The 24,679-nt window shown below is 52.9% G+C and overlaps 9 protein-coding genes across 13 annotated transcripts; 3 read left to right on the top strand and 6 right to left on the bottom strand.

Moving 5' to 3' along the window:
* Positions 1-662: 662 nt before the first annotated feature.
* TERG_08430 (uncharacterized protein) lies at positions 663-8,803 on the bottom strand (the record flags this gene model as incomplete). Its single annotated transcript, XM_003231083.2, has 7 exons — positions 7,678-8,803; positions 6,655-7,461; positions 6,061-6,591; positions 4,993-6,007; positions 1,986-4,838; positions 1,793-1,911; positions 663-1,730 (listed from the first exon to the last, which is right to left on the bottom strand). The coding sequence occupies exons 1-7, from the start codon at positions 7,861-7,863 to the stop codon at positions 663-665; spliced, it is 6,579 nt and encodes a 2,192-aa protein (XP_003231131.1). The 5' UTR covers positions 7,864-8,803.
* A 681-nt stretch (positions 8,804-9,484) lies between these two features.
* TERG_08429 (eukaryotic translation initiation factor 3 subunit H) lies at positions 9,485-11,161 on the bottom strand (the record flags this gene model as incomplete). Of its 5 annotated transcripts, XM_003231082.2 has the most annotated exons (4): positions 11,006-11,161; positions 10,908-10,947; positions 10,376-10,845; positions 9,745-10,321 (listed from the first exon to the last, which is right to left on the bottom strand). In XM_003231082.2, exons 1-4 carry the CDS (start codon positions 11,011-11,013, stop codon positions 9,745-9,747), a joined length of 1,095 nt encoding a protein of 364 aa, XP_003231130.1. In that variant the 5' UTR covers positions 11,014-11,161. The 5 variants fall into 5 exon arrangements, with proteins under 5 accessions (XP_047607538.1, XP_047607537.1, XP_003231130.1 ...); XM_047750571.1 differs by having other exon boundaries at positions 9,485-10,321; positions 10,376-10,947; XM_047750572.1 differs by having other exon boundaries at positions 10,908-11,161.
* A 466-nt stretch (positions 11,162-11,627) lies between these two features.
* On the top strand, positions 11,628-12,585 carry TERG_08428 (uncharacterized protein; the record flags this gene model as incomplete). Its single annotated transcript, XM_003231081.1, has 2 exons — positions 11,628-11,737; positions 11,802-12,585. 2 exons carry the CDS (start codon positions 11,628-11,630, stop codon positions 12,583-12,585), a joined length of 894 nt encoding a protein of 297 aa, XP_003231129.1.
* Positions 12,586-12,703: 118 nt separating this feature from the next.
* On the bottom strand, positions 12,704-14,543 carry TERG_08427 (uncharacterized protein; the record flags this gene model as incomplete). The annotated part of the gene is made up of 4 exons (XM_003231080.1): positions 12,704-13,610; positions 13,655-13,788; positions 13,834-14,141; positions 14,192-14,543. 4 exons carry the CDS (start codon positions 14,541-14,543, stop codon positions 12,704-12,706), a joined length of 1,701 nt encoding a protein of 566 aa, XP_003231128.1.
* A 792-nt stretch (positions 14,544-15,335) lies between these two features.
* Positions 15,336-18,500, top strand: TERG_08426 (copper-translocating P-type ATPase; the record flags this gene model as incomplete). The annotated part of the gene is made up of 3 exons (XM_003231079.1): positions 15,336-15,501; positions 15,552-15,614; positions 15,679-18,500. 3 exons carry the CDS (start codon positions 15,336-15,338, stop codon positions 18,498-18,500), a joined length of 3,051 nt encoding a protein of 1,016 aa, XP_003231127.1.
* Positions 18,501-18,840: 340 nt separating this feature from the next.
* On the bottom strand, positions 18,841-19,756 carry TERG_08425 (casein kinase II subunit beta-2; the record flags this gene model as incomplete). The annotated part of the gene is made up of 3 exons (XM_003231078.1): positions 18,841-19,317; positions 19,373-19,618; positions 19,697-19,756. 3 exons carry the CDS (start codon positions 19,754-19,756, stop codon positions 18,841-18,843), a joined length of 783 nt encoding a protein of 260 aa, XP_003231126.1.
* A 595-nt stretch (positions 19,757-20,351) lies between these two features.
* TERG_08424 (uncharacterized protein) lies at positions 20,352-21,723 on the bottom strand (the record flags this gene model as incomplete). The annotated part of the gene is made up of 2 exons (XM_003231077.1): positions 20,352-21,609; positions 21,671-21,723. 2 exons carry the CDS (start codon positions 21,721-21,723, stop codon positions 20,352-20,354), a joined length of 1,311 nt encoding a protein of 436 aa, XP_003231125.1.
* A 309-nt stretch (positions 21,724-22,032) lies between these two features.
* Positions 22,033-22,819, top strand: TERG_08423 (uncharacterized protein; the record flags this gene model as incomplete). Its single annotated transcript, XM_003231076.1, has 2 exons — positions 22,033-22,207; positions 22,311-22,819. 2 exons carry the CDS (start codon positions 22,033-22,035, stop codon positions 22,817-22,819), a joined length of 684 nt encoding a protein of 227 aa, XP_003231124.1.
* A 441-nt stretch (positions 22,820-23,260) lies between these two features.
* On the bottom strand, positions 23,261-23,644 carry TERG_08422 (uncharacterized protein; the record flags this gene model as incomplete). The annotated part of the gene is made up of 3 exons (XM_003231075.1): positions 23,261-23,315; positions 23,394-23,476; positions 23,546-23,644. 3 exons carry the CDS (start codon positions 23,642-23,644, stop codon positions 23,261-23,263), a joined length of 237 nt encoding a protein of 78 aa, XP_003231123.1.
* Positions 23,645-24,679: the final 1,035 nt, after the last annotated feature.

Genomic DNA, 24,679 nt, shown 5'->3' with positions numbered 1-24,679 from the left:
ATATGGAGGTTTGCTGGCGCGTTGCTCCATCGCTCTTTGCTCCCTTAAAATTTCCCCGAACATTGCTTATCATCTTTAAACCCCAATATCTGGGGACCTTGGGCTAGAAGTCCGAGCTCCACTGGGTACCCGGGGCTAGCTAGTTGAGGAGTTAACATACGCTCTATTGCACGGCCATGTTTAATATTGACAGAATATAGTATTCATTGCAAAATGTAACTACTTGATGATTTGATCAAGATTGTCCTAACATACCAATCAACGACCATCATACAGATTGGTCAATGATTACACGAGTAGCTAGATTACAAGGTCATCATCATTAATCAAAGCGAAGCGTAATATCATCGAAGAAGGATCAAGGGAAAGGGGGTCATAACAGGATAAAAAATTCATTGCGCTGGGGTATATTAAAAGAAAACGCAATGATGTCAAAAAGTCATAAATAGACGTCACCAAAGTCATTAAATAGTCGAAACCAAATTACCAAAAGAAGAAGACCGCCAGTTCCTTGAAGTTCCAGCCAAGTATGTCAATCATCCGAAACCGCCCCGAGGAGATTCGATAAAACGCACGACGAGTAAAAAAAGACACATAGGTAAACACAGGGAAATAACACAAAATAGAATCATTGTTCGCTCAAGGTGGGAAAGAGAAAGCGTTCAAAAGCCACTGGTGAGTTTCTTAAACCAGCTCGTCCGCTTGGTGTTCATACCACCGTAACGATGGTCCATATCGCCGCTGCTTTCATTGCTTCGCACTGGGTCACGGCCTTCGCGGCGAGACTCACGTCTGCGAGGTCGTCTGTCAAAATCCATGTCCATTGGGTCAACAGGACGGGACTTCCTTCGGGAACGACGATGGATGGCTCTTCGTGCCTCTTCGTCGGATGATAAGGAAGCATGAGGCTCCCTTGCAGGGTCGGGCACATCGATAACCGTAGCCACGATAGGAGGAGCCTCAGGAGGGTCTGAGATCTGAGATTTCACCCAAGACGAGGTTTTATCTTTGCCTCCATTTACCATGGCGGGGTAGGGAACAGCTTGTTCATGACGAGATGACTTCTCACGTCGAGACCGGTGATGATCCGGTGAGGATCGACGCCTCCTAGGCTTCCCACCTTCATCCTCAGTACGATGAGAGCGATGGCGACGGCTTTCATGAGGGGAGAGAGGGTCTTTTGGTGGTCTCTCCGAACGAGAGCGGCGGTCTGATTTCTTGTCTCGTTTAGATTCATGGGGGAGGTCCTCCATTTCTCTGGCATGCCGTTTTTGTCGGCGGCCTTCACGCTCAGCCTCACGAGCTCTTTCATCCCTTTCTTCACGCAGCCGTGCCCGCTCTGCCTTGCGTTTTGCCCTCCGAGCCTCAGCTTCCTCGGTAGGGCTGTTATTGCCGGTTCTCATTGCATCGGTGGTGAAGCCTTCGCCATCAGTGTCCGGCCTCACGGATCTCCTTCGGCGTCTGGATTCATCCTTTTCTCTGTCTGTTTCTCTTCTTGAGGACTCATGACGAGAGCGAGATTTGGGGCGCTCGCGGACCTCTGGAGCCCGGGCTCCAGGCTTCCTTAGAGACAAGAAGCCAAACAGTCCTTCGGGACGCTTGGGAGATGTGTTAGAGCGACGAAGGGGCGCAGGCTCTCTCGAGGAGTGATTCATGACTCCAAAGTCATCTCTGCCCATTGGCATTTCACCTGACGGCGTTAAAGCTGGGTCACTGCTGTGTTTCTTAGACTGGTAGATCAAACTGGTTAGTTTGGGTAGAATTAAGAGAGATGCTTTATTATGTGACTGACCTCTTTCCTTGATCTGCGTCGCTCTGGGTCCTTTGAAGATTTGCCTGGAGGGGAGATTAAGCCATCATCAGGACTCAACATTTCTACGTCATCGTCAAGTGCATATGGGTCGCGTGGGACTGAGAGAAGAATGTTAGTAATTTCATGCTTGCGCTCTATGGAGTACTCCGTACGACATAGATGAATGCCTTACCTGATTTCTTCTTATGGCTGGAGCTGCGTTTGACGCGCTTGGATGACTCCACACCCATCATCCTTGCAGCCTTGTCTGGAATATCGGGACTCTCGCGAGGGGTCAAAAGGCCTGAATCGTCAAGCTCAACAGAGTGTCTTCTGGAAGTTGGCTTCGATGCAGACGCTCGCTTAGTGCTTTTCGACCGGACAGGCGGCGGTGGCGGTCCCGATAGCATAAAGGGAAAACTCATCCCACGGCTGTGTTTAGAGGGCCGCGAAGCACGTTTATCCTTGTCTGAGCCAGAGGATTTCTCCACTTCAGCCCCTAAGCTGGAAACCTTCTCTTTCTTGGTAGCTGAAGATTTCGACCTGCTCAGACCAGAAGGCTTCTCCTTGTCCTTATCCTTTTCCCTTTCTTTCTCCTTCTTCACAACAGGCTCAGCGGGATCCTTAGATTTGGGTTCCTTTTTTGATGATGATTTCTTTGGAGCGGGTCCCGATGCCCCGGCAGCGCCCCAGAGAGCCCAAGATGCAGCTCCGGAGCTCCGATCGATCCTAGCACGTTCTTTCTTAGCCGACTTCTTTGGTGTCGAGCCAAACATTTCATCGGCTACATCTCCGTCGGCTTTTGCTGTTGATGGACGTTGCGATGATCCTGCGTCCGGGTCTGATAGAAGCTCCTTCAACTCAGCTGCCTCTTGCTCTGGTGGCGGAGGCGGTGCTGCTTCTTCCGCCTTGCTAGGCTCTTCGTGCTCTTCGATATCAGCCAGCTCGTCAATTGCGCCTGGGAAGCTTCCAGGCACAGAATCACGTGGGGTCGGCTCCTTAGCTACCACCGCAGGTTCAGGCTCAGCAACGGGTTCCGGCGCTGGGTCTTCTTCCGCTGCTTTCTTTGACTTGGACTTTGTCTTCGTCTTGGACATGGAGGACGTCTTGGTTTTCAAAGCCGCGGCGTCTTTCTTTGAGGGCTTTGCGGCCTTGGTTGCGGGCTCCTCCGCCGGCTCTAAGATCTCTGGTTCAGGAACAGGCTCGACGGGCGGGGGCGGGTCGGGTTTGGCCTTCTCCTTGGTCTTGGGCGCCTTCGCGGCCTCCTTATCGGCCTTCTTCTGCTCCAACTGCTTGATGCGCTCGGCAACGGACGACTTGCCTGGTGCTTTGGGCGCTGAGGTGGTCGCAGTCGCAGAAGAAGTTGGTTGCTTGGTCGCTTTGTCAGCCGCAGGCGCGCTAGCCGCTTCAAGCGAACCTTCGTCTCCTTTCACTTCTTGATCACCAACGTCCAGCTTCTTCTCCTTTTTGGCATCTTTCTCCTTTTTCTCTTTCTTCAAGGCTTTGGCACTGGCCTTTTCGGCCTTACTAGTTGTCTTACTAGCGGCGGGCTTGGGCTCTTCTTCTTCAACAAGGTCGAGCAGGTCGTCTGCTGGTGCATCTACATCTCCCTTGGCAGCTTTGCTGCTGCTGGTCTTGCCACCTGATGCCAGCCCAAAGCTACTCCAGTATCCTTTGGCAGCTTTTGCGGCCGACACGTCCTCAGCCGGAGTATCGAGGTTGGGGGTCTCGGATACATCGACGACCTCAAGTCCTTTGCCTCTGGTCTTACTGAGTTTGCTCTCTTCAATGTGTGACGCCTTTGATGTTGATGTAGTTGTTCGTGAGAGGGAGCCTTTCTTGATAGAGGTCGGCCAGGGAGCAGTAATATCATCCCACGTATCGCCCATGCCATCCCCTCCATGTTCAGGTGGAAATTCTGGAGGTGTAGGCGCAGGCGGCGGCAGTTCGCTGGCGCCCTTTTTGCCTTTCTTCTTGCTGTTGGTGATCGTACCCCAGATGTCCCAGGTACTTTCGTCCTGGGCTTTGGGAACGGGCACCAACTCTCCTGAACCAACACCATCATCCTGCGGGGTCACGTCAACAACCTCTTCTGTAGCCTTTTTACCCTTCTTGCCTTTGGCTGCTTTTTCCGGTTCCTCTTTGACCTCAGGTACAGTAGCTTTTGATTTAGACTTCTTCTCCTTTGTAGGCTTCGAAGAACCCCAGAGACTCCAGGATGAAGATTGAACGGGTTCGGGTTCGGGTTCGGGTTCCGGCTGGGGCTCGGGCTCGGGTTCGACTACCGGTTCTGGTTCAGGGTCCGGGGCAGCAACCACTGGTTCATCAATAATTGACTTTGTACCCTTCTTCTTTTTCTTCTTTGTGTCCGCAGCTGGTTGGTCGAGCAGATCGTCCAAAACAAACGGATCTTTCTCTGGCGCCTTACTGGCCGTGTCTGCTTCGACAGTGGTTCCTTTCTTTCCTTTCTTCGATTTGCTTGTCGTACCACCAAAGCTCCATCCAAAACCCACGTCATTAGACTCTGTCTGCTCTGCTATTGGTGCGGGCTCTGGTTCCGGGTCGGGGAGAGCTGTCACTGCACCCTTCTTCTTCTTCTTGTCCTTCTTACTGGTTGTTGCCCCAGCTCCAGTATCCCAACTGTCAAAGTCATCAACAGGTGGAGGAGCCAGCAGGTCAGGCTCCGCTTTGGTATCCTCGAAGAAGTCAACTTTGGGCAGTTCTTCTGCTGGTGGCTCCTCTGGCACCGGATCAGTAGTAGCGGCAGCGGCGGCAGCAGCAGCTTTCTTTTTCTTATCTTTCTTGGACAGCTTGGTCTCTTTCACGGCAGGCTTCTTCTCTTCCTCTTCTTTTTTCATAGTATCCTCGGCAGCCTCATCTATGAACTCCGGTATGTCAAGAGGGTCCTCATTTTTAGTAGACTTCTTGCCATTGCCTAAGTTAAACCAGTCCACTTCGTCCCCGGCTCCCGTAGCTTCCAGTGCAGGGTCATCACCGAAATCAAAGGCCCCCGGCGTTACAGGGTCTGCTGTTTTGCCCTTTTCTTCTTATCCTTTTTCGAAGACGTGAGCGATCCGAACCATGACGTAGTTTCCGTCTTGGGAGGATCATCTAGCAGGTCTGCATTATTGCATAAATATTAGCAAAGGTCCAGGTAAATACTAATAAATCTGTAGTTGAATAGAAGAAACAAAACATACCAGTACCCTTCGACTTGTCCTGATCAAATTCATTCCCCCATGTATCATTATCAAACAGGTCCTTCGACTTCTCAGGCTCCGCGGGTGCAGGCTCGAGCTCATCCTTCTTTTTCTTCTTCTTGCTCTTTGAACTGGAAAATCCCCAGAAACTCTCCGGCTCCTCTTCCTTAGTTTCCTCAACCACTGGCTCAGGCTCAGGAGGGGGTGGTGGCGGAGGCGGTGGATCAGCAGCACCGCCCTTCTTCTTTTTCTTCTGGGAAGTGGTGGAAGGAAGACCGAAACCCCATCCAGCAGATTCAGCAGGCTTTTTTTCCTCGGCCGGAGCTGGCTCAACGACCGGTTCGGGTTCAGGCACAGGATCTGGTTCGGGTACGGTTTCCGGTATTACCGGCGCTGCCGCGGCGGCGCCTTTCTTCTTTTTCTTGTCCTTTTTGCCTGAAGATGGGGTGGCCAGTGAACTCCAGAAGCTGTCTTCTTGCTTTTCTTCCGCCAGCGGGGCCTCAACGACTGGTTCCGGATCGGGCACGGGTTCAGGTTCCGCGATAACGGGCTCCGCGGCCGCGGCCCCCCTTTTTTTTTTCTTATCCTTTTTGCTGGTTGGGGCTGGAACAGCGTCCCAGGAATTGAACGACTCCTCAGCAGGCTTTTCTTCCTCCTTGGGGGGTTCAGGCTCAGGCTCCGGGACTGGATCAAGTAAGGACGCTCCTTTCTTCTTTTTCTTATCCTTCTTAGCTGAAGCGGTGGTTCCAAAACCACCCCAATCTTCCTCCTCAGGAGGCGGCGGGTCTTCCTTAACCGGCTCCTCTTCCTTTACGGGCTCAGGAGCAGGTTCAGGGACAGGTTCGGGTTCGGGTTCAGGGTCTGCTGCGCCCTTCTTCTTTTTCTTCTTTTTGTCCTTCTTGGACAACGGCGCAGGCGTAGCACCCCCGGGATCCTCTTCTGGAGGCTTTTCCTCGGCAACGGGCTCAGGAGCTGGTTCGGGTTCGGGTTCTGGCTCAGGATCGGCTTGATTGTCCTTTTTGCCTAGGTCAGCGAAGAAATCATCTCCATCATTCGCCTTGTCATCACCAAAACCCCAAGGAGACGCGGAATTCTTCTTGCTCTTCTTCGGCATGGCGAGGTCAGCCCAATCACCGAGGCCACCAGAATCTTTTTCTTCGGCAGCAGCGGGTTCAGCAGCGCCCTTTTTCTTCTTCTTTTTATCCTTCGCAGTCGTGGGAGCGGGTAATCCCCAGGAATTGTCAGGTTCCTGTCTGCGCCTACATCCCCAGCATGATCGGCATTGTTACCGTCGAGACCATTAGATTCAAAACCAAAGTCAAATGCGTCGGATCCCGTAGATTTCTTCTTATTCTTCTTGCTGGTACCACCCCAGGGATTCAGGCCGTCATCTTTGGTATCACCGTTTGCACCAAGATCAAGCTCGCCGCCTGTATTCCAGTCCTTTCCCCAGCCGCCAAAACTGAATCCCGTAGAACCCTTGGTATCTTCTCCGCCAAAGGACATGCCAATCTGAGGCGCTGCAGCGCCATCATCCAAGCTGACATCCTGGAACGCATTTGGTGCTGGATCAGGAGGGGGAAGCTCGGTAGCAGCATTCTACAAAGTAGATATGTTAGTATCGGGAACAATTGGTTCGATCCACGCAGTGATTCCACTGACCTTGCCCTTTTTCTTCTTCTTTTTGGATGTGGTAGCAATTCCATGGTCGCCCCAGCTGGTGTCTGCATTGGTATCATCGGCCCAGGATAGATCGCCGCCAGCGTTCTCCTTTGCCTTGGCTTCTTCCTCCAGGCGTTTCTTCTCCTCTTCTTCCTCAAGTCGTTTCTTCTCTTCCTCCTCTTCCAGTCTCTTCTTCTCTTCTTCTTCCTCCTGCTTCTTCTTCTTCTTCTTCTTTTTCTTGCTTGAGCCTTGGTCAGCCTCTTCGTCACCTCCACCTTTATCATCATTACCTCCGGGGTCATCACCGCCGCCACCACCACCTCCTCCTCCGCCGGCGTCGTCTCCTCCACCACCACCATTATCACCTCCGCCATCACCTCCGTCGGCGCCGCCTCCCGAAGCATCTTTTTCCTCCTGGCCTGCGCCGGAATCTTTCTCGGGTGTAGTATCTGCCCACGGGTCTGCTACGGGCGCAGGTTTCTTAGTAGGCTTTTTCTTCTTTGCCTCCCTGAACCTAGATGTATCTTTGAAATCAACTGGTATGTTCATAAGCGGATCCTGAAATAACGAAGATGGCTTTTTGGTTGAGCGGTGCCTGGCTGGAGCAGGACCGGCCTGTGTATCAACATGTGCGCGAGCATATTCGTCGCAAGCGTAGTCTGGCGGCAAATCGAGAATCGCATCATCGTAAGACGGTAGCGGAGATGCTTCTGGAGTCGAGAAGGCTGCCTCCAGTATGGCTTTGAGGTCATCTATGCGACTAGGCGCTCCCGTAGAATTACGATTACGTGTTGAATATACCTCCACCTATTAGATAGATATGAGCATCAATTGACCTGGAATGGAGACGAAAAGAAGAGAAGAAGGAAACGGTTCATTTGCAGTACGCGCAGTAAAATCATTAAGCCATAGATGATGGAACATGCAAGCTGCGTATCGGGTAACAGTTAAAAGGGGCGGAGAGAGAAGAGTATCAATATAAGAGGGAAAAGCGATAAAGGAGTCAAAAAGGATGGTGCGTACTTTTGGCGAGATGCACCATGTGATGTTCCCGGAAGTTGGAGACGACCAGGTTGGCAATCGTCCCACGGTCGAACGATGCCGCAGCCTCCTTTCTGATGCCATCAACCCCCCATCAACCAAAGGAGTATCTCCCACACGGCACAACGGGCTCCGGGTGTCGAGCATCTCCACGTCCGCGCAGGCCATGGTGCCGAATCGAATCCTTCCTAGACGAAACCGAGTACTGGGGAGATGGAGAGACGGTCATTAGTCGCACAGATCAGGCGCGTATCGGACTGGCGATGGATTCCGATGCTGGGGTTGGCTGCCGGTGACGTCGTTCAAGGTCAAGGAGGCTCGTCGACAAGCTTATCGATAGACATAAACGGAAAACAAAAAAAGCCCTAGCCTATCGCACAGAAAGACGCCCGGACGGTATCGAGAGGTAGAGTCAACAGCAGAAAAATAAAGAGAAAAAAACGCACGGCAGATCGAAAACGGGCACCCGGATGTCTAAAAGGTCAAAGTTCAACTTTTTTTTGCGTTTATCTTACCCGAAAGAAAAAGACAAAAACTGGAGCCTCTCGTCCTGACGCCGCTGGTGGTACAGAAGGGACAGAAAAACTAGGAAAAGAGACGACTGGGTTAGAAACACACTGAGCTGAACCAGGCACTCCAGCGCAGGAGGTCCGGGCAGAGCACAGCACAGAGGAAAAGGGGGGAAGAAAGGGGAGAAGAGGAAGAGAGAGAGATATCCAGTCCTCTCTCCTCGATCCTCGATAAATATGTCCGGGGAAAACGTCGAGTAAATATAAATACTGGTCCAGGCAAAAGGTTGAACCCAAAAATGGAACCTAAAACAAAAAATAAACAGAGAAAAGAAAGGGTCAAGATATTTGGTCGATGGAATAACGAGCAAATAGACCGCGGGACTCAGCCGGCTCTATAGCATCGAATCACAGTCGGCCGACGCAGCTTTCAGTTAGGGCTGCAGGGTCCGTCCACCAGGCGTTGCAAGGCCGATGGATGGCGAAAAAATATAACGTCGTTAACTATGGAGGCGTTGTGGGAACAGTTGTAACTTGTCCGGCCAGTCTTGGTGCACTAGTTACCAACCCGCCAGCGCAAGACAAGACAGGACAGCGAGGTCGATGGGACGGGGGGAATATGCGAAACAGAGAGCCCCCGGCAGTGAGACGAGAGAGATGCGAGGCACCAGAGCGCAAGCCTGCGATTGGCATCAGCAAGGGCGAATCATCGACATGGCGGGGGGTTTACCTGCAGCGAGTGTCGACTCGGCGCGCGAGACAACAGCAGCAGGGCGCGAGACACCACGATCCTCGAGTCGCAGGTCTTTACTTGCTGTCTTCCTGTCTGCCTTGCTTTACTATCGGCTCTGCTAGTTATTGTTAATTATTGTCTTGTTTCTGCTTCATCTTGACGTTTGTTGTTTGTTGTTTGAAGTAAATAAAAAAAAAAGAACAAAAACGAAAAAAAGAAAAAGAAAAAAAAGAAAAAAAGAAAAAAAGAACCTCAAGCTCTCACGTGACTCACCGCCTATTTGGCCGTAAGCAAAAGAGCTGCAGGAGGACGAAGAAAGACGACGGCGAGGATGCAATGCATGTATGGATGTGCGTGTGGATGGGATGGATATAAGTAAGTATCGGGGAGGCCATGATGGAGGATGGAGAACAGGTTGGGCATGCGTACATCCCTGAAACGGCCCGCGGCCGGGGGAGAGCGTCGCCAGATCGCCCGGTCACCAGCGGCCAGCACATGATATGGAGACGGCGCGGAAAACTTTGACCGGATGCACTTCGTATCGCGGAGGCTACGAGAAATATACAAGGACGGGGATGGAAGGGTACGGTCGGTAGTTGATGCGTCGATTCTTGTTGATTGGCATTACATAGGGAGAGAGCAGAAGGAGACGGGAAGCAGGAGGTGAGGGAGAAAAAGGGGGACGATGAATTGACTCTTTATAAAGAGGATAAACCAGATCCAACCACCGGACGCCGTCATGATAATACGAATCATATCAGGAACAAACATGAAGAGTAAGAAGAAACGGAAGAAAAAGGAGAGGTTTTAAGACTGGCTGTCCGGGACGAGGTTGCCCTTGATGCCGAACATTTTGCCTGTGGTGGCTGCCACGAAGCCATCGATCTGTCTCGAGTACTGCTCTGCCTGGCAGGTGTTGAGCATGCTTTCCAGCCTGCTTGGTTCCTGGGGCAGTTTGAAGAGACGCTGCCACTCGTCCTCGGCGAGCAGAGGCTGCTTGAGCTGTGCGCGGCTGACGTTTTCGGCCTTGCGTTTGGCCTGCCAGGCGGCGATCTTGGTCTGTTCTCGGGCTAGGGCACGCTGGTAGTACTGGAAGTTGTTGTTTTCGGTGTGGTGGGTCTCTATGCTCTCCAGCAGCAGGTCGCAGTTCTTCTCGAGGAACGGGTCGATGTTGAGAGAGAGGTTGTCGAAGTTGGGCGTGTTCATGGGCGGGTTGGAGAGGGGGCTGGCGAGCAAAGCGGCGAGGGATGGGGGCAGGTCGAGTTCCTCCTTGGGTGCGGTGGTGGGGATCTGGTGCAGGTAGGTGGTGAGGAGATGCGAGTTGTGGATGGTCACTGGCAACTCGACGAAGATGTCACTGTGTCTGAGGTTGGATTTTTGCAAGCTACGTCCGTCAGTATACATATACTCGTGGAGAGAAAAGAAGGAGGGTACGTACTTCTCGGCGGTGAATTTGTTCTCCTTAAAAGCAGTCATGAACTGCGGGGAGAGTCTGAAGGCGCGCAGACTGAGCGGGCCCTGGGAGCTGCGGCTGACATCGTGCACGAGGGTGACGGCAGTCTCGTTCATGTCCTTTTGGTAAAAGTACTGGTTCTCAATGACATTGAGATTGAGGAAGTTGCCCATGTTGGCACTGGTGTAGTACCCCACATTGTTGGCATCGATGTTGACCTCGCGCAGCATACGTATCATCTCAGCCTGGTAAGCGACGTTGGACTTGGCTCGGGGCGCCGACGCAGCGCCGCTGGAGGGCGATATGTCGAGGTGTGAGTCCGGCGGCAGGTCGACGACGGGGAAGGGGAAGCAGTTGGTGATTTCGAGGGTGCCCTTGACGTCCATTCCGACCAGGGATCCGGTGGCTGTCGTGGGGAATGTCTGGGTGCAGTGCTTGATTATCTTCATCACGACCTGCATAGCCATCAGTATTCTTCTTCGGCGTCGAATATAAGTGTATAGTGTGTGTATCGTACCAGCGCGTCCACCTGGACCGCCTTCAATGGGCCGTCTCTCCTAGAACAAGGTCAGCTTCGAGTCCCCTGCCAAACTCGCAGTCTTAGTAGAAACATACTCTGCCATCTTGACTGGTTCAGCGATTACAGCGTCTTCCTCTATGCAGTATCCAGTTCACGGGTCGAGCAGCTGCCTCGCAAGTTGTTGAATCTCAGCTTCGTCTTCGTCTCGTCGTCCTCGTCGTCGTCGTTTTGTGTGAAATAAAAAAAAAAAAGATAAAAAAAGCGACAAGAAGATAAGTCGCTAAGCCGGAAACAGACTAGCGTGAATAGTTTATTACCTAAGTATGTAGTTAATTACATAATCATAAAAAACGCCGAAAACGCCGAAGAAACAAAGACGACGAGGAGGAGGTAGAAAAAGCGCATGAAAGAGATGGAGAAGAGAAGAAGATGCGGGTTTGTGACTGTGGCAGGCTGAGTGCAAGGATGGTCTGGCTTGCCGTGCATGCGCAGAGACGTGGTTCGAGCCCGATGCGCGGATTCTTCACGGGCAGCAAGGGTGGTTGCAAAGTCGACTGAGGGGCATCCAGGACCCTGCGTGCAACACGATATATAGACTCGACCACTGATTATTCTTTATTACACCATCCTCTTTATTACAACTATCTGATATTGATATCGATATCCAGAAGCAATATCAGATAAGACATCAGTCAGAGAAGCAGAGAATACAAGACAATGGCGGAGAATGGATACGAGAAGTACAGCTATGGCGAGCACTACCTGCAGAACGTCTACGTGCATATACCCCCCTCGCCCGCCCCAGCCAACACCGGCTACTGGATAGTGTACGTCTTATAAACATCTATATATATAATTTATTAAATTAGGGGGTCTTGCTGATAAGAATAGGTACATTCATGGCGGGGCATGGCGGGATCCAGACATCCTGGCGCCCTCCTTCAAGGCGGCGCAGGACCACCTGCTCTCCGACCACTCCGTCTCATCCAGCATAGCAGGAATAGCATCCATCGACTACCGACTGTCCGCACACCCCAACCACCCACAGGACCCTACCAGCCTGGATGCAAGCGAGTACCGCAACGCCAAACACCCGGAGCACATCCACGACGTGCGGGACGGGCTGGCCCTGCTGCAGTCCATGTACGGGTTCGGCGAGCGGTACGTGCTTGCGGGCCACAGCTGCGGCGGCACGATGGCGTTCCAGGTGGTTATGAACCGCGTGCTGAGTGGGTATGAAGTTGTTCGTCCCGTGGCGGTGGTGAGCGTGGCTGGCGTGACGAACCTGCTTGGTCTGGTGGAGGAGAAGGCGCATATAAGTGCGTACCGGGAGTTTGTGACGGGGGCGTTTGGGGATGAGGCGGAGCGGACGTGGGAGGTTGTGTCTCCTGCGGTGGACGGGGAAGGGGTAGGGGGCGTGGTTGATAGTTGGAATAACGGACGGGTGGTGGTGATGGGGTTTTCGGTGAATGATGAAGCGTTGCCGGGGAGTCAGTTGGGGTTTATGAAGGGGACGGTGGATGCGTGGGTTGCTGCTGGTGATGGGGGTGCGGAGAGACGGGTGAGGATTGTGGAGGATATGGCTGAGACGCATGATGGGATGTGGATTAATGGAAGGGAGGTTGCGGAAGTCATTGCTATTGGTATTAGGGAGTTGGAGGATATGCAGGTTTAGTAGTCTGCAGGAATCAAGTGAGTACAATCTATGCAGAATGAAGTGAGTACAGTCTATGTAGGGATGACGTGAGTATACACAGTTATGCAAGAATGAAATGAGGGTATATGCAAGATGGCTACATGAAGAAGACGCTTCGACCAGGCGAGAGGGCCATGAGCTCGCTCCACGACCAGAGATGCGGGTGAAGTCGAGCATGTTCCCAGAGAGAAAGCAAGAAACTGCGCAGGCCACAGATGCTCAAAGTGCCGAGGGAGCGACACAGCCGCCGCAGGACTGATTCCAGCAGTGATCTAAACTGCACAGTCTCCGGCTGGCAGTCCACCGCAGCCTCGACGCCGGCCACAAACATGGGCCAGAGCATGACTTTGACAAAGGACTTGCGGGGATCGGAGACCGTAAGCAGGACTTCTCGCAGTTTCTCCCGCAGAATCTTCCTGGCCACGAGGAGGATGTCGGACATGGACACGTATGAAGCTGTGGAAGTAGTTGAAGGGAATGAGACGTGGAGTAGTTGGTCTGGGTCGAGGAGCTGGCCGAGGCTTCTGACGCAGTAGATGGCGGTGGCAGCATGGTATATACTGGCTATGCGCACCCAGTCTGCCCTGTCTGGACGCAGGAAGGCCTTTTTGGGATCTGACCTGCTGTATGCAGCTTGCTGTCGAGTGACCGTTTGTTGATGCATGCTATCTGCCCATGAAGCAATGGGGAAGGATAAGATATCTTGTAGTAATGCATGAACAGATGCTTTGAGAGAGGTAGTTGAGCTGGTAGAACTTGATGGAGATCCGTCTTCCCGGTCCAGGTCTTGTAGTTCTATGATGGCTGGACTAGAGCACGACTCAGCCAGGGCTCTGAGGTGGTTGATGCGGATGATGGCGTCGAAGAGCTGGTTGGGACAAGGGATGCATGTCCCCGAGCCGTCCTGGTAGACCTCCTGTATGACATCAGTGTACTCGAGCTGCCGCCTTGCGTCGAGCATGGGGAGAGACGAGGATATAGTGGTATAGCTCATCACGTCGGCACTACCTGGTTAACTTGGATCTATACATGTAGATGAGGTACTTACATCATGAAGAAGGTGAGCAGGGAGTTCAAGCCGGCGCTGTGTCTGGCGATGGCACTGACTCCTCCACGCATGCGGATGATATGGCATGCTCCCTCGAAATGCGTCTGCCATGGCCCAACCGCCGACAGCTGCGTCTACCCGGTATTAGCAGTGATCAATCACGGAGGGCATGGATCTACCTCGGCCATGAAGAGGGTCAGGACGCCGACGAGAGTGACGTCTGAGATGCGAGTTGCCGGGTCCGCGATGTTCCTGCCGATGCGCCTGAGGGTCTGGGACTTGGAGCGGTAGACCTCGCGGCCGACCTGGAGCTCTACTCCCGCGTCGACGTCTGACTGCGAGCGGATGGCCTTGTGGGTGTCGACGGCGCAGATGAGGACGTGCCAGAGGATGGAGGCGAGCTCGTCCTGCCAGGCCGTTGGATCCTCGGCGGCCTTGACGTCGACGTGGTTGATCGGATCGAGATCAGGCACCAGCTCATGCTCGTCTACCTCGTCAACACAATATCTATGCATAATATGTTGTAGTGAGTCTTACAGTACCAGATGGTGCGGACGACCTTCTGGATCTCCGCCGGGTAGGAGAACATCATCGACTCTGGGACGGCCTTTGGCGCCACCACGACAGCGACATCTTTGACATCTTGATCTTCATCTTTGGTATCTTGAGAAGGACTAGGACCGTCGACTACGAGACGCGGCCTGCCCTTCTTCCTGGCCTTCTGGCGGTCGCAGAGAAAGGCGTTCTGGTGTCCGCCGCCCGCCAGCCAGACGAGAGGCTTCTGCTTGCCGTAGCCCAGACAGTCGAGCTGGCGGTCGCAGCACTTTTGGCACGCGGGGACAGCGCCGTCGCAGCGCACTCTTCTCTTGCGACAGGTGTGGCATTGCATGGTGGAAGATGTGATTGACAGGGAGTCAATGGAGGTGGTTGATATTTGATATTTGATATTTGACTGTTGGTGACTGTTGGTGATTGTTGGTGACTGTTGAGTGGCTGTGCATCTCGTATCTCTTAGTATTTTCTTCTTCCCGCAGCCAGTCTGGATGTCTAGATTGCTCGCTACCACGGAGTCTCTTCTGCTAATCAGTCGCTTGTCTCTCTCTCGCAAGGTCCTCGTCGACGATGATATAAAGACGATGAAGCTGCTCTTCTCTTCTTCTCTTCTTCTCAGCTACAACTACTTGGTAGCTGCTAGTTGATTGAGCGGTCAGCGTTGATCTTCCTCCTGCTGATTGACTCGACTAGTTCATGCACGAACGCACATCGCCGGAGATGCAACTAACTAGACGACTGGGCAAAGACGAAGACGAACTTCATCTTCAGCTCAGCTTCACTTCAGCTGCTGGTCAATAATGATGGCTCTCCGGCGAGGCTTGCTCCGTCCGGACTGCGCTGCCAATTAGGGAGAAGCCGGAGACGACGATGAAGGCTTTTGAGTCTCTTCTTAAGTCTCTTCTTAAGTCGCTTTTAAGTCTTTTCTTCAGCTCGCCGGATCTTCCCGTCGGCATCAAAAGGCAAAAAGCTCGCTTCTTCTTCTTCCATCTCGCCGAAGAAGTGATTTGCCTGGACTCAAGTAAAGGAAAAGGACCGAAGAGTCATCTCTCTTTCGTTCATCTCTTTCTATCTCTTTTATAAAGACTCTCTAGAGGACTCTCTCTAACTGCTTTGATTGATCACGGAAATGGCCTGCGGAAACAAGTCTGGATGCTGTGCGGGCGAGAAGAAGCCCCCGGCAGGATTCTCTTCCTCCTGCTCCCCTGCTGAGGACGGCGACGGCAGAGTCATGGCTCGTCTGTCTGGCCGGGATGCTGCCTGCTGCGATCCTGAAGCCGACGAGCGCTGCGATGGTCTGTCTATACTGCTTTTGGCTGCTGGTATAGAGATTAATACTGAGTAGAAACCTGCATCGAGTCGCTGGCTGCCTACGAGTGCCAAAAGGCCTGCGATGACGGAGCTGCTGGTAACCACTCCTATCTTACTATTCTTTCTACTTATATTTTGATATTTGGTACTAACGGCTATAGACGAACATGTTCATGAGCATGGAGACGACGGGAAGCATGGAGCGGTCGCCTGCAGCAGCCATCTCAGGCTCGCCTTTGAGCGCTTCAGCTCCTATCTCGAGACCGCCCAGTGCATCTGTCGCAGCGTCATCGCCAGCCACAGCCTCACCCCTTGCTGTGCCGGCCAGGCTGCCTCTTCTCAGTCTCAGCCTATTGTCCCAAGACATATCCATGAAGATAAAGATATTGACCTGGATGATACCTCGAGCTGCTGCTCCGACGGACATGACCATGACCATGACCATGACCACGATGATCACAGTCATAGTCATGAAAATGACAGTTCTACTGGCATCATCAAAGGAACGGCCGTCGACCTGGAGAAATCTGCTGGCCACGAACACATCCTCCTCGCAGTCTCCGGCATGACCTGCTCTGGATGCGGGAACAAGCTCTCCAGGGCCCTCCAGGACTCACCCGCAGTCTACAACGTCAAGGTCAACTTCGTCCTCGGAAACGCAGAGTTCGACCTCGATACTGCCCGCACCAGCATCGAGTCCCTCATCGACCGTCTCGACAGGCTCACGGGCTTCCGCTGCGTCAAGGCTTCGTCTTCTGCAGACGACCAGCATTTAGATCTGATTGTCTCCCCCGGGACTGCTCCCACTGTCACGGTTGAAAGTCTGCCTGCAGGAGTCACCCAGGTAGACATCCTCGACGCCAGGACAGTCCGCATTGCATTCGACCCCCTGGCCATCGGAGCCCGAGATCTCCTCCAGGCCATGGGAGATCGCACCTCGGGCCTTTCCCCAGTCAACAACCACGGGGATCCCGCTGCCTCTGCCGGCCGGAAGAGACTCTATGCCATGCTCTACAAGACGACTTATGCGGCCTTGCTTACCATTCCTGTCCTGGTGCTGGCATGGGGCCACTCGCTGACCGGCCGGCGCACCAAGGCCATCGTCTCCCTGGTTCTGGCCACCGGTGTTCAGGCCCTGGCTGTACCGGAATTCTACAAACCGGCCATCACCTCGCTCATCTACAGCCGCGTCGTCGAGATGGACATGCTGGTCGTCATCAGCATCACGGCTGCATACCTCTACTCGCTCGTGGCAGTCGGGTTCAGCCTCGCAGACAAACCGCTCGCCACGCCCGAGTTCTTCGAAACAAGTACCCTGCTCATCACCCTCGTGCTGTTCGGCAGGCTGGTCGCTGCCTACGCTCGCATTCGGGCCGTGGAAGCGGTGTCTACCCGCTCCTTGCAGCCTGCTACTGCACTCTTGCTCGAAGATACCGTCGCTGGCGAGACACGAGAAATTGATGCTAGACTGCTTCAGTTCGGGGATAAGTTTCTGGTCTCGCCGCATTGTACCATCCCCACGGACGGGAGGGTGCTCGAGGGGACAAGCGAGGTTGACGAGTCCATGCTTACGGGCGAGAGTCTGCCTGTCCTCAAGAAAAGGGGCGCCCAGCTCATTGCCGGCACCATCAACGGATCAGGCAGTCTCACGGCTCTCCTCACTCGGCTGCCAGGCAAGAATACCGTGGCAGAGATATCCAATCTCGTCGAAGAAGCCTCAAGTCATAAGCCCAGGGTCCAGGATCTAGCGGACAAGGTAGCGGGATGGTTTGTCCCCGTCGTCACTGCCGCCGCGTCCATCGTGTTGGTGGTCTGGTTGCTTGTCTGTCTGCTGGTGCGGCACCAGGCTGCGGGCGGCGCCATCGGTACCGCCATAACGTACACCATTGCCGTCTTCGCGGTGTCCTGTCCCTGTGCCGTTGGTCTGGCTGTTCCCATGGTCCTCGTTGTCGCGGGCGGTATTGCGGCCAGGGCAGGCGTCATTATCAAGTCCGCCGAGTCCACCGAGCGAGCACATAGAGTCACCGACGTCGTGCTAGACAAGACCGGCACCATCACCACCGCCGACCTTGAAGTGGTAGAAACAGTCTTGCTCCAGCAGCCAGAGTCTCACCAGGATACCCTCTCCCTTGTCTCCGCCTTGGTCCGCGATAACAAACATCCCGTCTCCATCGCGGTATCCAAACACCTCGCCAGCCAGAACCAGGACCAGGACCAACCATCTCAACGCCTCGAGAACATCCGCATCATCCCCGGTGCAGGCGTGGAGTGCGTCACCGACACCTCTACTCTCCGCGCCGGCAGCGCACGATGGCTGCACGTCCAATCCCACCCTAACGTCTCCCGCCTCATCGCCAACGGCATGAGCACCCTCTGCATCACACGCAACAGCACCCTGATCGCCGTATTCGGGCTCAAGAACAATCCCCGCCCTGAATCCGCGCGCGTCATCCAAAAGCTCCAATCAAGGGGTCTATCAGTGCACATCGTCAGCGGAGACGAGACCAAGGCCGTTGAAGAAATCGCTTTGGCCGTGGGAATTTCCACCACCGCTCACATCGCAGCTCGTCAGACTCCCTCCGACAAACAGGCGTACGTCACGCGGCTGATGGAACAGGGCAAAACGGTGCTGTTCTGCGGAGACGGGACTAATGATGCTGTGGCCATCACGCAGGCGGACGTGGGCGTTCAAATCGGCTCTTCGTCGGACGTTAGTAGAGCTACGGCCGACGTTGTGCTGCTAGGCGGGCTGGAAGGCGTAGTGGTGCTGCTGGATGTGTCGCGGGCGTCGTTCAGGCGTATTGTGTTCAATTTCGTCTGGTCTGCGCTGTATAATGTGTTTGCCATCTTGTTGGCTGCGGGCGCCTTTGTGTATGTGCGTATCCCACCGGCGTATGCTGGTCTGGGCGAGATTGTGAGTGTTTTGCCGGTCATTCTGGCTGCCTTGAGCATGTTCTGGACTAGACGCTCTCTGGCTGTTTGATCTTGACTTTACTCGGCCTTGATATGTTCGAGATGGTTATTGATCTAGGATTGTGGTAGAGCTCTATGTAGTTGGTGAGAATGATATCGAAGATCTACGTTGTCCCTTGCAAATGACGCAGTTATGCATTGTGCACAGAACAAAGCCGTCATCATGCATACTTTAATCTCACTTCATAAAAAACACCAAACACATATAAATAACAAGTCCAGTCAATCATTCATATCATGACCTGCGCTAAGGCAAAAAAGAAGAAAAGGCATACAATACGCCAATCAACACCCCATACGCCCATTCCATTATCAATGTAAAAAAGGAGAAGACGGTATTTCTCTCTTGCTCATGCAACAGGCATACTCTCATCCTTCATAATCGAATCCCCGCCCTCATCCTCATCCTCCTCAAGCTCATCCTCATCTTCATCCCCTTCCCGATCCTCGATAAACGGACTCTCCATATCCAGCTCCCGCAACCGGCCCAGCAGCTCCTCTTGTTTTCGATCCTGCCATCTCGCCAGCGCAGCGCACGCATGCACCCTGAACCCAAACACCCGCGGCTCATACCTCTGTCGCGACTTGTCCGGTATTAGGTCCGGGTATACCTGGAACAGCACGTTGTGGAAGGAAGACCCGAAGTAGGCGCCGTCGACGGCTGCGTGCCGGGATGATTTTGGGTTATATATGTCTTCGCATTTGGCGCAGTATAGCTTGACGGGTTTTTGGCCGGGGATGTCGGATTGGCCCATGGGTAGGAGCGGGTGTTGCTCGCACATCACGCGCGGGCATTTGCCGAAATCTGCGTTTTTGTATTTCTCGACCTGCGCTCGTTAGTTAGCGTGCGTACTTGAAGAGGGCGTTGAGGGTGCTGGGTACCATTTTTGCGAGGCCGCGCGTGGTAACGATGTACCGGGCATGAACCAGGCCGTAGAGATGTCGGGCGGATTTCTCAATTTGTTCTCGTAGATCCTCGTCGGCGTCTAGGTCGAACAGGTCCGTCACCATGTCCAGCGCATACTGGTAGTATTGGACCTCGGTGTTGAGGCCCGTTAGGTTGAAGCGGTCGGTTAGGTACTCTTCGTCTATTTCGCAGAAGTATTCGTTGCCTCGGGAGGATATGAACTGTGCTCGCAATGCGTTATTAGTCTCGCGCTCTCAAGTCGAGAAATATCCGCGTTACACCTCGAACGGGCCACTCACCCAATCTCTCCAGAAGGACGTGTAGTCGCTGTCTGTGTCTGTGTTGTTGAACTCGTCCATGGCCTATAGGTCGTTCTGCAGCTTTGAATAACCTGGTCGAGTTGGTGGTTTGGGGGGTATTTTTTGTAGCGAGCTCCCACCCCGCTTTGCGCTGACGGTGAGGTTTGTCGTATCAGCTATTGATACCAGAGAAAGGATACGCTTCGTGTGAACAGGTACGACAGGCGTGTCAGAAGCTGTGAAGGCAGGGAAATGCAGGTTGTTCGTGGTCAATTATCTTGCATCTACAAACTTGGTGGCTTTCGATGTGTTTTTTTTTTCTTTTCCAACAAAAACAGCTTTGGTGGCGGACCTTCCACGTGATGCTGCTTAAACCAGTGGCCCATCGCAGTACTTGCGTCTACAGATATAGCGATAGAATAGATACTTATTGTTTTATTGTGCAAAGATATATTCAATAAAAAGAGACGGAGCTAGTGGCATAGCGGAGATGGTATCTGTCCAACAAAAGAGAATTGTAAATACACCAGTGAAACGAATGGAGCCACAAACAGACAGCGGCAACGAACTATATACAGTTGGATATAATCAAATGAGACAAGGAAATTCGTAGCAGAAGAAAACAACGCAGAAGATATGATCTATGAGAGACGGCTTAACGGCTGGCTCGGTTGCATTCCTCGATAAACCTGCAGACTCCCTCAATGCCTCCGTAGTCGGACGCTGTAGGGGTTGGGTAGCGGATGTCAGGGAAGAATGCTCGATCACCAAGCTCGCTGATGCCAACACTGGAAAAATCAGATGGTTGACGAGCCCATGGATTCTCCTCAGACAGGTTCAAGAGGGAAAAGTCACCCTCTGGGGTACCAAAGGGAGAAACGGAGTTGTTCGAGAGCATCATCTCCTGCCAATTGACATACTCCGGTGTTCGCATAAACGGACTTTCACGCGGACAAGATCCTGACTCGGAATGCTGGTGACTGAGAGCAAAGGGAAAGAGGAGTGCCATGTCAGCTCCGTTTTTGCTCTCGAAGTCTTCGTCCTGGCCGACAACGCCTCTCTGAACACCAGCCTCGATACACAGCCTTTCCACAGTATCCGCATCGCATCCCGGGAATCGAACGCGAATGGTAGACTGATCTTGTAACGAGATGGGAAGATCACCGAGTGTGGCGAGTTTCTTCAAATCGTTGAGGACGGCGGCGAGTTCCTTGAGCACGCGAGCAAAATCTCCGGAAAGAAGGTCAAGCAGACCAGCAGAGTTGAGAGTTGGCTGCTCATCGGCGGCGAAAGACGATCCCTTCTGCATGGACTTGAAGCATCCAAGAGCAGTGATGGTTGGAGAGACCTTGAAGTCAACGTAGGATCCGGAGGCGGCTGGGGAGATAGCATCCATCTTGCGGCCGGCCTCTTGCTGCAAAGGAGTTACAACTTTGTACTTTTTAGCACCAGTTCGCTTGTCAATACCGTCAAAGCGGACTCTCTGGCCAGACAGCCAGAACGAACGCATTGCTACAGAGACATTCTGGATAACCTGAGCGGGGCATGTTGGAGAGCTGGAGAAGTATCGTGCTCCACCTATTTTCCCTGCACCGATCGCATATCCTCCTGCTGTTCGACAAAAGGCACCTCCTGTGAGGTTTGGGCGGAGGGCCGACGCAAAGGGAGTCCTCGTTGTCAACCGACTGACCTGGGTGGCGATCTTCAGCGGCTGGGCGGTTCTGATACCGGCGACACGACTGGACACACGGCCAGTTGTAAAGGGACGAGTCTGTGGCCTGAGAGCCGCAATCCGGTTTGCAGGAGTCCTGGCAGACGGACGAATATATGCTGGCTGGAGCTGGAGGGCTCGGGGTTCAGGGGCATCGGGAAGTCTGTTCCTGATTGCTCGCGCAGTCTTCTCGAAGGCAAACCTATATAATGCTGTCGGCGTGGCGTCCTTTCTCCTCTTGACGACCGAAAAGGGCCACTTACCTGGCTACTCGCCAGACCTTCGGAATGAGCTGATGCCCACTCGATGGCGGCATCGTGAAGAGACGATATCAAAACGACATCAACAACAACTGTGCAAGTCGAGGTTGAGTTGACGAAGAGAAGAAGAAGATCGGAAGAAAGAAGAACTTCTGCTTTCGTCATAGGCTGAAGTTTTTCCGGACCTCGGCGAAAAGCGGAGATATCGGAAGAATCATAATCCGTTTAGATGACTAAGCAATGATATCAAACCTAAAGTTTCTTAGTGAGGGCAAAAAGGAAGACGACGACGACGAAGTAGCTAGTCGAGCAGACGATAAAGCAAGAAAAGACAGCCGCCAGCGGGTTGCGTTGTAACGGACAGGATGTCGTCCGGGTTTGTATCTGCGGGCGTTGAGGGGGAGGACTATGAAGGCAGCAAGCCCAATGACGAGTGGCTGAAGGTAAAACAGGAGCTCGAGGAAAGTCGCCAAAGGAGAGCTGCTGAAGGGCAGCAAGAAGGAGGGAAGAGTCTCTATGAGGTGTTGCAGCAGAATAAGGGTATGGCACGAATAAAGAACGCTGGTGTTAATGTTCCAATTCAGCTTCAGTCTGCTACTCTACTGTATTTTCTACTGGTGCTGACGGATATGGATTACACCAGCTGCCAAACAAGAGGCGTTCGAGGAATCAATACGGCTGAAGAACCAGTTTCGAACCCTGGATGAAGACGAGGTTGAATTTCTCGATTCGATACTCGAGTCTACACGTGCCAAGGAGGAGGCATTGCAGAAGGAGACGAGTGAGAAGCTGGAACTGTTTCACCGGCAGCGTGAGGAGGCTGAGAAGGCTCTTCTGGATGCGGAGACTGGGAACGCTGCTGAGCTCGTTGGGCCTGCAGACGAAGGCGACAGCTGGGCTATCTCAGGACGGAAACGTCGGCGGCCCAAAGAGAAAGAAGGTGGTCTGTTAGGTCTTAAACGACGAAGGTCCGCTACCGCTGCAGAGAACAATAATAGCAGCACCCACAGCAAAGATGGCAAGGATAAAGCAGTGGAAGGATCTGAAGCCACTCAACCTCCTCCTATCAAGAAGCCAGAGTCGAGCAGCCAGACAGAAACAAAGGCGTCAACCCTGGGGCTGGGTGCGTACAGCTCTGACGAAGACGACTGATGTGTGGCAGGAAGGATGCACGAATGCGCGAATCTCCCATAAGGGGCGTGCAGCATGCACAGTTGTGTTCCATGCATGGTTCTTCCGCAGGCAAGGAGGTGAATCAGCATGGCTCCTAAAGTGAGATGCCAGCACTTATTCATCGGGTCGGACATCATCTACCTAACATCTACAGGCTGAGCCTCCGGCTGCCTTTTTATCATTACGTCTATCTACCTATCGGGGCATGTCTAGCTACTATTACAAGCTACAGCTCTAGTAGGAGGGAGACTTAAAAAGCCCGATGAAACCCTCTTATATTGATCAACCCATGGATGGCGAATTAATTACAGGTATTAGCCATCACCTGGAACCCTGGAACCTCACCACTGAGGTCGTTATCCGTCATCATTATCGCCCTCACTGCATCCGAGATAATCTATCTATCTACATGCAGGAAGCTCAGCCATGCTTGACGTCCATGACAGTTCCGTTCTCGTCGACGTAGACGTTCATTCTGCACAGCCCGCGGGGTTAGCAGGCATATACTAGACGACCAACTCAGCCTTTAATATCGACAATTATATTAACACACCTTTCTGGTTTGAAGTCCATTGTAGACATGTCGCCCGGCTTGAGAACTCGGTGTCCCTCTGGAAGGTCCTTCTTTGCAAAACACTAGGAAACAGGGAAAAAAGCAATGTCAGTGCCAGAGTAACCAGCATGCATCGGCGGGCTCAAGCTTACAGTCTCGTTCGACTCGGACTCTGTAATCTTCTTGCCCATCAGCTTGGCCGCCCAGGCAGCCTTGTCATCTTCTGACAGATTCGGCACAACTAGAGGCATGGTTGATGATGTGGATGTAGATGTGAACCGTCCAGGGGCCAGCAGTTTCTTGAGATGATGCGCCGTCTTTACTATCGTCTTGTTGAAGTTTGATATGGATGGAGATGGAAGATGAAGAACAGGAAAAGAGGGAGAGGAGAAGAAGAAGAAGAACAGCTACCCCGCGGGGATATTTATATACGGAGGACGAAGTAACAAGATGCTCTGTGGCGAGTTGGATGCGACCTCAGCAGGCATCAGCATTTTCTTACTTCTCGACGTCATTTTCCTTCACCAACTACGGAGTACAAAAATGGAAAAAAGAACAAGAACTCGACTCGAACCTTGCAAGACATGGCTTAAGTGAGAAGATTGACAACCGACCGCTCTACTTTGAGATAAGTAGCAAGTATATACATCGCCGACCAGGCTATGACATACACGGTTAGCTAAGTCTCCAAGCCATCTTGTTCGTACGAGACGAGCCATCTTACTAACAGACGCAGCGCACATCTGGCTTCGAAAAGGCGTGCATACCATAAGACGCTACAGCGCACTAGTAGCGGATAAGGGGTATGCCCCCTGTTACGGATTACCCAAGACGGTACCTTGACAGCCACCAGCATACGACTCGTCCGGGGCTCCCTTGGATCTGCTTGTCATCGGTGGGGGAACGATAATAATAATGGGCAGGCCGTGGAGTCCTGCTCGCGTTTGTCAGGTCCTTATGCATGGCCCTTTATAATAATAATGTGCTGTTTCAGCTGTCGTTTTTCCTTCTATGGAGGATGTTGTCCTCGCAGCCACCGGCAGACAGGCCATCCAAAATCCACGGACCAAAAGAGGGTGTATGAGGGCCGACGATGAACGGTACCACTCGTTACAAGCCAATAGGGACCAGCCTTTCGCAGCCTTCGCCCGCCTAAAAAAGTGTGCAATTTATAAAACAATAAATTCTCCATCCACCTGCAGGTGGGCGCTTCGTAAAGGAAAACTGCGAAAGAACTTTAAGCCTTTTCGTTCGTTTTTGCTTCTCCTGGCGGACGCCAATCGCCG

Source organism: Trichophyton rubrum (genome assembly GCF_000151425.1).
Source record: "Trichophyton rubrum CBS 118892 genomic scaffold supercont2.14, whole genome shotgun sequence".
Lineage (NCBI taxonomy): Eukaryota > Fungi > Ascomycota > Eurotiomycetes > Onygenales > Arthrodermataceae > Trichophyton > Trichophyton rubrum.
The sequence above is the reverse complement of the archived record's forward strand: the minus strand, read 5'-3'. Positions and strand labels throughout refer to the sequence as shown.